At 42.5% G+C, this 11,246-nt stretch overlaps 1 protein-coding gene across 1 annotated transcript in view; it reads right to left on the bottom strand.

Moving 5' to 3' along the window:
- hnrnpll (heterogeneous nuclear ribonucleoprotein L like) overlaps positions 1-11,246 on the bottom strand; it is a 32,686-nt gene that overhangs the window by 10,833 nt on the left and 10,607 nt on the right. Inside the window, exons 4-8 of the mRNA XM_015393854.1 lie at positions 9,844-9,953; positions 8,437-8,564; positions 6,003-6,088; positions 5,638-5,734; positions 4,436-4,508 (exon numbers count right to left, since the gene is read on the bottom strand). Of these exons, the coding sequence (XP_015249340.1) occupies positions 4,436-4,508; positions 5,638-5,734; positions 6,003-6,088; positions 8,437-8,564; positions 9,844-9,953 (494 nt within the window). The remainder of the gene's footprint in view (positions 1-4,435; positions 4,509-5,637; positions 5,735-6,002; positions 6,089-8,436; positions 8,565-9,843; positions 9,954-11,246) is intronic.

The raw sequence follows: 11,246 nt of genomic DNA, 5'->3' as shown, positions 1-11,246 counted from the left end.
TCCACACTTTCTCTGCTCTCTTTTTCTCATCATCTTCTCCTTCTTTCCCATCGCCCGGCTTGCCACAGGTTTGCCTGCTGTGTCTAAAAGTAGCAGCAGGAGCAACCCAGACTGACAGCAGCTCATTGGATCATTAGTATCATCTGCAGCCTGGAGCCGGACACTCTGGAGGGCTTTACCATATTAAGAAGAGAAGCGGCGCAAGTGAAGTTAGAAACTATCGTCAGACAACATGTGGTAATTTATAAATGTTTTAAATCAGGTTGGGTCCAGATTAGCCAGCAGGTGAATCCGGATCCGGACCTCGGTCCGCTGATCCGTGACTTCTGTGTTATACCATCCAGTGAGCAGGCTACAGCATAGCTTCAGTTGGTCTCAGCAGTAAACTAGTAGGGCTGTGCATAAAAAATCCATATAAAGATTAATATAGATGTTTTTAAAAACAATTTAATATAAATATTCTGGCTTTCAATATCAATATACCTCCCAACCCCTAGGGGGGCGGTATTACAGCGTGCCAATACTGTTCACAGCAAGGGAGTGCAGATGAGACAAATTTGCGGAATTGCCGACAGGATTTTAGAAGCACCTTTATCCCTGAAATCAGACGTTTGGGCAGATTTTGGTTTTAAAGCCAATAAGAGAGTCAAGGACTTGAAAAAACAAATGCAATATGCCGGCACTGGTATGGTGCAGTACACTATACAAAAAACACAACCAACTTGCCGGCTCACCTACAGAGGCATCACGCTGATAAGCTAGCAGTGCCAAAGATGCAATAGAAACCTGTAAACCCGAAGCAACTGAACTGAACAACACTACATATAAGATTCCATATACCTTACCCCGAGCCATCAAAATCAGAGACTCGTTGATGCATTTTATCTGGATTTGCGTCATTACTGCATGTTTATTCCAAAAAAGTAAAAAAAAAAGAAAACAATCCACTGGACTTTGTTTCCAAATTTGAAGACGTTTCTCTTCCTATCCAGGACGGTTTTTCAATTCAAAATATCAGGAATAGCGTTGAGTTCAAAGCTTTATACAGTAGCCCAACAAAGCCTTGTTTTTGTTTAGAAAACATGCAAACTGAAACGGACGAACGGGTCCACCCCTTTGGAATGGGGCCCATTTGGCTTCTTTGTTAGCCTGCAATGCCCCATACCTGTCTATGTCTCTTAAAGGGGTGTCTTTAAAGGGAATTGTTGGCCTGGCTGAATAGGCAAGCTCTTCTCATCCCCTGTAAATTAGTTGGGGTTACGATGATAGCGGGAAGGAATTAACTCTATCGCTTGTAGGTTTTTGAAAGCTGAAATCCGAGTCCACCCTCTCTGTTAAAGGTTGGATTTTCTTTCTTTACATAGACTGCTTCCTTCACGCCCCTCTCAAACCACCTATTTTCCTCATAACTGAGAATCTTTACCAGTTTCCTGCATGGCTGAAAATAGAGGCTTTCGCTATATGGCAAATACACTGGAACCGTGTTACGTTGTCCCAACCCGTCGCTATATTACTGAAATAGTGCTGCCCAAGAAGTAAGAAAAAGTTAAAGAATGTGTCAAAACTTCATTTAGTTCAGCAACAAGAGTAGCCCTTTATGTGCGATGGGTGGACGTTACGAGCCACAGAATCATACGTGACGATCACATGTCATTTCATTACCGAGGACTGGGAGCTAAAGGAGTTCATTTTACAAACACGAGCCATGCATGAGAGCCATATGGGAACCAACATAGGGGATTTACTAAGGCTACGTTCACAAATCAGCCTGAAGTGACCCAAATTGGATTTTTTTTGTCCATATGCAAAGTGGATCTGATCTTTTCATGACAGTCTGAACAACACAGATCTGATTTTTTTAAATGTGACCAAGGCCACTTGGTTCTGTGTTCCTGAATCCGATGCGAATCTGATCTTTTCAAATGCGACCTGTGTCTGAACAGCCAGGTCGCATTCATCCAACCTAAACACCATAACTAGCACAAAGTAGCATAAATTGCCAAGGCAGAGCGTTTAACTCTAGTGAGCTTCATATTCCTCTTCTACTCGTTTGGCTGGTGAGAGTAAAAAAATCTTATATTAATCTGTTGTGCTGAGACCAATGGTTCCACTTAAGCCGGGCGTACACTGTGCGATTTTTTCAATCGTTGCACGACGCTACAGCTCACACTGTACGACGAAACCCTGTGGCTCGTAGCTCTCAATCGTTGCACAACAGCGTCATGCAACGATTGAAAAAATCGCACAGTGTATTCCCGGCTTAAGTGGAACTTTTGGTCTCAGCACAACAGATTAATATAAGATTTTTTTACTCTCACCAGTTATTGTGAAAAGTAGGCGAGGGGAGATTTGTGGTTGACAGGAAAATGCTAAATGCTAATAAAACCGTAGGCGCCACAGCTGCAAAAAAAGGGAATGTTACACCCACTTGTATCTGACTACGTCTGGGAGAGAATGTTTGGAGGCTCTGGTGGACAGCTTAGAGAAATAGGCTATAACCTTTATATGCTTCAACACAGACACATCTCTAAGGGCTCTATGGGACGGTTACACTTAGAGAAAATCCTTTTGAGCTTATCCGTGGTCGGGTTGTAGAGCTAGCAGCCTTTGTAGGGAGGACCAGACATACCCATACCATTACCCTTTCCCCAGCCACTTGACCCAGCTCCTCCAAAAAAATCCCAAGGTGTTCATAGAAATATATTCCCTCCAGCGTGTCCTGTTTCTTCCTCTGGGTCTCTTTCCAGAGAGATATGCCCAGAACTCCTGACCAGAAAGGTGACCAGGAGGCATCCTAACCAGATGCCAAAGCAACCTTAACTGGCTCCTCTCATCATAGACAAGCAGCTGTACTATGATCCCTCTCCGGATAACTGAGCTACTCACCCTTTCTCAAAGTGAGAGCCCTGACACTCATTTTGGCCGCTTGTATCCGGGATCTTGTTCTTTCAGTCATGACCCAAATCTCATGACCATGAATGAGGACAGGAATGTAGATCAACCAGTTGATCAAGAGCTTTGCCTTTTAACTCAGCTCTCCCTTTATCAAAACAGACCAGTACAACGCCTGCTTCACTGCAGATGCTGAACCAATCCGCCTGTTGAAAGGACTTGGATTTGAAGGCACTTATCCTCATCCCTGCCGCTTCACACGGGGCAGTGAACCGCTTCAGTGAGAGCTGTAGATCATGGCCTGAGGCCAACAGAATCAATAACATCCACAAAGAGCAGAGACTGTAAGGTCACCAAAAGGGATTCCGTCAACACCTTGAAATTCTGTCCATAAATGTAATGAACAGAATTGGCAACAAAGGCCAAGACGGACTCCAGAGCTCACTGGAAAGGAGTCCAACCTATTGCTGGACCAAGCCCTGACTCTGTTCATACAGAGACCTAACGGACCGTATAAAAAATCTGGTACTCCCAGAGTGCCCCCCACAAGATTCCACGAGGGACAGCATCTAATGCCTTTTGCAGGTCCACAAACCACATGTAGACTGGTTGGGCAAACTCTCAGGCACCCTCCAGAACCCTGCTGAGTTTTCCACGACCAGGACTGGTGGGGACAGTCTGCCTACCAGACTGCCCTTCCTGAATCCAAGTTTCGACAGTCCAATGGACCCTCTTCTCCAGGACCCCGAAATAGACCCTACCAGGGAGGCTTAAGAGTGTGATTCCTCTGTAGTTGGAACACACCCTCTGGGCCATCTTTTTTGAATAGATGGACCACCACCCTGGTCTACCAATCCAGGGGAACTGCACCAAATATTGCAGATTCGCTCTAATCAACACAGCCCTACAACATCCTGAGCCGTAAGGTACTCAGGGTGAATCTCATCCATCGCCAGGGCCTTTCCAATGAGAAGTGTTTTAACCACCTCAGTGCACCCTAGCAGGTTTCCTCATCTCTGGTGCTGAGGGAACCCGACCCAAAGCCCCCAGGCTGGGCTTTCTCAAGGAAAGACATGCTGGCTAGATTGAGGTCTTCGACATCTTCTGCCCACTGACCCTTTCAATTCAATTCAGTTTATTTTTATAGCGCCAATTCACAACATGTCATCTCAAGGCACTTTACAGTTCAACCAGATCATACAGTCACATTCATTCGAAGTTTTCTATCTAAGGAAAACCAGTTGATTGCATCAACTCATTGACTAGAATGCAATCCCTCACACTAAGCATGCTTGTAGCGACAGTGGAGAGAAAAAAACTCCCTTTTAACAGGAAGAAACCTCCAGCAGAACCAGGCTCAGTGTGAGCGGCCATCTGCTGAGGGCGACTGGGGTTCAATGAGACAGAAGCAGAGCTACAAAAAGCAACTTTAAATGGCGGCCCCTTCCAGGAACACACAACCAGACAGCTCCAAGCCAGTTCCGATGTCAGAAGATGGAGAGAGCACATCCAACCAGGCAGGAGGAAGACCGGCTGCTCTCACCTCGTCTGACCAGGTAGGGTTTGGTGTAGTCCCAACTCTCGTTGTCGTTCTTGATCACGTTGAGACGTGTTGGCTGTGTACACAGAAAAGAGACATGTTCAGGAAGCAGAACGTCACAAACAGGAGCTGCATGACCACCGACCCCATCCCAGCCCCTGAACTGGTGGAGCAGCATGAAAACTGTGTTCTGCTAAAGAATAGCAGCTCACTTCCTGCCAGGGAAGCCAGAAGCTGCAGCAGCACAACGCTTCAGATTTTTGTTGTAGTTTCAAACTGCTGGCCCCTCGGCATGGGGGCGGGGCTTGGATGATATGGACTGTAAAAATGAATAAACCGAAAACATCTGTCTTTTCATTTTTTTCCTCATTTTTAAACCTTTCTCTATGTGGTTAATTTCTTTCATGTTATTAAAATAGTTTTAGATAGTTAAATCACAATTGAAAACAAATATTTATGGCACCAATGTTGCTCCACATTAATGCAAAGACTGACAGCGTGAAATTTAATGGCCTTTATGGGTTAATAGAAACAAAAGGACAGCATTGCGAACGAACTGGAAAATACCGAAATCTAAATTAAGTCATTTTTTCTTAAAATAGGTCAATCTTTTCTTGAGGTGCGTGAGACACTTTACCAATGGAACAAGACAATTTACATTTAAAATAAGAAAAAACAACTGACTTGTCTTATTTCAAGTGCATATTGTCTACTTATCTTATTTTAAGTGTAAAAATACTCATTCCATTGGAAAATCATCTTATTTAACTGCTCTGATTAAGGTGTTCTGTCAGATCAGCATACCCATATTAAATCTGCATGCTAAACATGTCATATTTGCGTTAATTCCTTTAGTTTTGCACAAAAAATATCATTTAAACTAACCTTTAGTCATGTTCAAAAAAACAATTTAAGGTCAGATCGCCATACCCTTCTAAAAACACCAAAAAGTGAGTAATTAAATAGTTTTTTTGTACATGACTAAAGGGATACACGCCAATCGAGGTAGTTTAAAGTTTATTTTTCAAACAAAACTAAAGGGATAAACTGTGTTGACTATGGGTATGCTGGTCTGACCGGGTATGCTCATCTGATAGAACAGCGGCAGAAGCCTGATCAGTTGATCTCTATGAGTCGCAGCTTCAGTCCCTGTTAGGGAGAACTATGTGGAGTAGGAAGACACTATTGTGGATTCTGGTTCTTACCCTGGCATACTCGATCTTGAGCGTACAGCAGCCGGCATAAATGTCAGCTCCATTTAGAGCTGCTTTGGCCTTCTGGGCGCACTGAATGGACTCAAACCTGAAGGAATCACATTAAGGAAGACAAAATACACAGCAGTCCACAGAGAGGCACATCAAACTTACACTCGTGTTTAAATACAACCAACATGACCAAACCACCAGAGAGCCTGGGATTCCCCCCAGGGAAGGAAAATTTTCCAGAAGGTTTGGTTTAAATAAAAGGATGAAGAGCTGTGACTCAGACGGGTGGAGTCTGAGGCAAGGAGCGGCTTTAGGATTAGAGCCGGTCCTGCTGTCACAGAGGTTCCACAGAGGAGAAAGGATACTCAACCATGGCCTGGATCCCATTCCTCTTGAAGATGACGATCCTCAGCACGCTGCCGATGGGGTTACAGACTGTGTAGAGGACGTCCTGAGGAGAAACACAGACATATTTCTGTCTCAACTCCAATCACAGCAGATCACTGAGACAATAAGGAGCCTAACAGTAAAACAAAACATTAAAGCATCGCTGCGTAACCTTTGACCTCCACTATCAGTTTAATCAGAGAAATATTCATTTTCAGGCTACTCTTTAGATTGACTGTTTGAATCAATGCAATTTCTGGCTACTTTAAACACCTCTGTTGAAATATCAGCCTCTGTCTCCATCTGAGATTCTCTTGCATGGTTTGATTCTTTCATTTTGTTTTCTGTTGAGTACTTTGAAGTTTTTAAATTATGTTTGGGGTTTATTTTTGTGTTTTGTCTCTTTCTAAATCTAATTATTGTTACATGGAGCTGCAGCTCAAGCCCACACAAGGCGTGTAAAGAAAACGGTGGTCTTTGTTTGTTAATATGGAATGACGGTATAAAATAACGCTACGCACTTTTTAAATAATCCATCTTTTAAATGTTAGTTTTGGGTAAAAATCAAGTTTTTAAATAAACAGGTTTGAGTATAAATTCAATAAGAGTCTAAAACAGTCACACATTTTTGAAGCCCCATCAAAGGTCAGAAAATGAATGGAGTCCAAGTCATGTGACTGGAGTTCTGACCTCTGCTGTTTTTCTTATCCCACTCTCAATTTAAGGAGAGACACCAACGGTCTTCCTCCTGCCCTGTAGGTGGCGCTAGTACGCTTAAAGGCGAGTGGAGATACGGAGTATTGTAGTTATTAGGTTCTGATCGGGATGAGTCTGTTTCATCGCTGAAGAGAAAATCTGCTAATTAAATTAGAAGCAAAAACATGGAGGAGGTCTGCTTCATCGTCAGCGTCCTGTTTAAGGTCCAACTGCAGAACTCTGGATGGATGGATGGATGGATGGACGGATGGATGGATGGATGATGGATGGATGGTGTCTAGGTTAATGGCTATTCTCAGGCTGACATTCCTCTATGAGTTCAGCTTCGGCCTGCAGCTCTGAGACAAAGGAAACATCTGGACCGTAGCAGATACACTATGATCCATAAATGAGGCGTCTATGTTTGCTGTGGGTGAATTAGAGGAGACCTGGGGACAGGTCTGAACCCGTCCCTCTGACTCACCGGACCTGGGAGGGACACTCTGAACCAAACCTCTCAGCCTTGCTGCTTTATTCACTGCGATTCCTCAGCCATTATACCAACTACATTGCCGGTTTCAGGTATCCTCTATCATCCAGGGCCAACGCCTCCATGTTCTGTTAGTTACCTCAACTAGATTCAGTTCAGAAGCAGGACATTCATTTGAACTGGGATCTGAGAGGCAGAAAGGACCCTCGTATTAGTCTGGAAGAGGTGTGGTTCCTGTCAGATGCAGATGGAGGTACAGCTTTTTCAGACCTCGTGGGAACCGTACAGTTCTCACATCGGGCCCCAGGGGGCATCACGACTGCCTGAAACTACCAACCAAAAGGAAAAGCTGAGGATTAACGGCATATCAGCTTCAAATCACTTCATCTTGGACTCTTTTAAATATATCAATCGGTTCCACAGGTAAAATGGGCCGGTCCTAACAGTCCACCTTTACTGGTCATGGGTTGGGTATGTGCTAGTGATGCAGCACAGGATTGTGGGTAAAAACTTGAAGCAGAGAATCTGTGGCATTACTGTGGACTTTGTTCATAGAAACCAAAGAATAGAAAAAAACAAACCATTGATAAATATTACAGACCGTAAGACTTAACCCAACAGCAGCCACAGACGAGTAAACCTGGATATGAATGATGGTGAATCCCTGGTGACCACCAGGAGGCACGCTGGTATCTGAAGCTGAGCTAGGACCTGCTGCAGCTCATCCAGAAAATCACTAATTCTATTTTAGAAAGGCAGCAAAGCATCACTATGGCAACATGCAAGATTAAGCTAACATTCAACATTTTTAATGTGACTTTCAACCAGCAGCAGAATAAAAGCCTGGTTTGTATGAGATGTTTTTAAGGAGGAAAACTGAGGAACAACCTTTATCTCCTACCTGAAAACTTCTTAAAACTTTCCTTAATGATAAAGCTTCTAGTTAGAGTGGCTCAGGTTATCCTGAGCTAGCTCTATAGTTATGCTGCTATAGGCTTAGACTGCTGGAGGACATAGGGACCGATTTTTCATCATTCTATCTCTATTCTCCCACTCTGCAGAATTGAATTGAAAGTTTATCTAAGCCTAAGGCCAGTCCAGAGGCTGGTCATGAGACAATCTGGGGGACAGGTTCAAGCCACCCAGATGTTCCTGGAGGAGCAGCTATGTAGCATCAGAGGTCAGAGGTGGCTGTGTTTCGGTGGACAGTGGGTGAGTGTGGTTACCGTAGTTATAGGGTAGAGCGGGTTCTGGATGGAGAGCAGGAGGACCTTGTTGCCGCTGTTTGGGTTGTCAGCGTTTGTTGGTCTGGTGATCCTCTTTGACGTGGAGTAATTGAAGTAAGCCTGCTGTCCTGGTGAACAGATCAGTGAGAACACCAACACATCAGAACAGCGGGACCCAAGAGAAGACGGGTTCTGGTCTAACATGCAGCTGGTGGAGGACGTGGCCTGCTGGAATCTGGGCTTCCGCACCATTTTATATCCCAGCGATCCACACACTGAAGGCTGTTTTTTCCTGCTGTGTTACAACAGAAGGATCAGATTTTCAGTACAAAGAAAACAGACTGTGAGACGGTTGAAAACCTGCTGAGCTTTGCTGAAGGAGCTATGACCCTGATCTACTGGTAAGGTCCAACATATGAAGGCCGGGTTGATAAAAACAAATCATCAGTTTGTGGCTTTGCTGCAGGTGATTTACTACGACTGAAAACAGGTGCAAAAAGGTGCAGACCATTTGTTTAAATAAGGGTTTTTATGATGCCGTCACCAGAATTGGAGGCCGAATGGATTTATGTTCTGTGTTCCAAAGGAAACTGCACACAGACAGCAGGTTGGGTCACTGTGTGGACCGGGAGAGGACAAAGGTCCTTCTCTGTTCATGTGAAATTAACAAGTAATCAGGAGAAGACTTGGAGAAACAAACATGGTGGAGCAGTTTCTAGATCGTTTTACAGTCCCAACTAGTGGAGGTCTAACAGCCGATATGTTTGATACAGAGAATATCTGGTGATCATTTTACAGATTTTCCCCCCTTCGATAAAACAACAAAAAATGTATAATTTTAATAAGAAAGAAGAAATAAAAACTGGCTGCAGGAGACAAAGGGACACAGAGAGGAACTGTTTGTTTCATAATATAATAAACATTTGACTTTCACTTTGATAAGAGATTATCTGTTTAATTATTATTATTCTTGTTTTTTAAAATACAGAATGGTTGCAGCCACTTTAATGCTACGGTCACACCTAAATTAGCAAGGCAGCAGAAGCAGCTAGCATGCAAAGTGAATGGTTGACGCGCATCTTGTTGTAGCAAAAGGTCCCGCAGTGCTTTTGAGCAGCAGGAGCAGCGTGTCATGCTTTTCTGAGCATCTGAGGCTTAGTTTTATACACACAGCCTTTAGTAGACCAGGGCCTTAAAGGTGGACTCTCTCCATCATCCAGTCGTAACATGGACAGCCCTTCAGACTAAATGCTCCAACATCCCAAACCTGAACCAGCTTGTGGAGAAATGGTCTAAATTGTCTGATTGGTAGGTTCGACCCGGTACTATCAAAGAACATAATTTATGTTCTGTTTACTAATTAGACAATAAACTGAACAATGACAGGAAAGACTGAGCTTCCCGAACCTGCGATGTACACCGGCTCCTTGGTTCCACAGGACACGCAGCGATCAGCACCCTCTGCTGAGGAGAACTCCACCAGGGCCTGCCGCTTGAAGGGCATCATCATGACGTAGCTGGAAGACAGATGGAAACGTGGATAAACCAACACTTCATTCTCAGATCCCAGCCTGTCCTCTATTGGACAAAAAAAAGCTTTTAATTAATTGATTTTGTTTAATTTGACACTAAATATGATAGATAGGATTTCTTCTCATTCTAAGCAGAAGAGCTTTTAATAAAAACCTTTATTCTCAGTTAAGAACAGTAAAGATCTTCACATTAGGGTGTCATTTCCAACATAACAACGAAGTAAAGTGTAAATGAGTGTTAAAGGCATAGTGGAGAATTTTTAGCAAATTTTTTAAAAGACCCGCCCTCTCCACTTAAAAAAAAAAGCTTATTTTCCAAAATAAGATTTGCAATTTCTCCACTAAATGGTAAATGGTATGTCAGACTCACCATCGATTAGTGAAAATGGGAATGAGCACGTAGGACAGCCTTACGTAAACATGACAGAATGATTGACAGTTAGGAGGACCATTTATTTAAATAATCCACCCGGAAAAACAACATCCTCCACTATAACTTTAACTTTCTTAATGAACAGAACAGGAGGGCTTTTATTTTGATATTTTCAACAGGAAGTTTCCTTGTAATGACAGTTTAACAATTCTGTTTATTTTAGTCCTAATTTATCCAAATTGTTTTAAAGCACCTTCAGTTGTGTGATATTTATTATCAGAGTAGTAAAGTACAAATACTTTGTTACTTTACTTATGTGGAAATGTTGTCTATCTATACTTTACTGGAGTAATTCTTTTTTTAGACAACTTTTTACTTTCTACTCTCGTTAGTTTTGTTTTATTAAGTTAATTTTCATTACGGCCTGTTGGTATTTTAAAAAATAAAAACCATCAAAATAATTAGTTTCAAGAGTGGGCCAACATCCCTCCAACAGTGTGGAAAACTGGCTAAAAACTACAGGACCTCTGGAATTGATTTTCTCAGGTGTTCAAATACTTATTTGCAGCTGTATCATACAAATAAATAGTTAAAAAAATCATATATTGTGATCTTCGGATTTTTTTTTAGATTATGTCTTTCACAGTGGACATGCACCTACGATGACAATTTCAGACCCCTCCATGATTTCTAAGTGGGAGAACTTGAAAAATAGCAGCGTGTTAAAATACAAATTTTCCTTATTGTATATAGTACCCGCAGTAATTTGAAAATACTTTTACCCCTAATATATATATATATATATATATATATATATATATATTAGGGCTGCAACTAAAGATTATTTTAAAAATCGATGAATCGGCCGATTATTTTTTCGATTAATCGATGAATCGGACAAAAAA

This window comes from Cyprinodon variegatus, unplaced genomic scaffold (assembly GCF_000732505.1).
Source record: "Cyprinodon variegatus isolate N-32 unplaced genomic scaffold, C_variegatus-1.0 Scaffold660, whole genome shotgun sequence".
Classification (NCBI taxonomy): Eukaryota; Metazoa; Chordata; class Actinopteri; order Cyprinodontiformes; family Cyprinodontidae; genus Cyprinodon; species Cyprinodon variegatus.
Note: the sequence above shows the minus strand (reverse complement) of the source record. Positions and strands in the feature narration are given on the sequence as shown.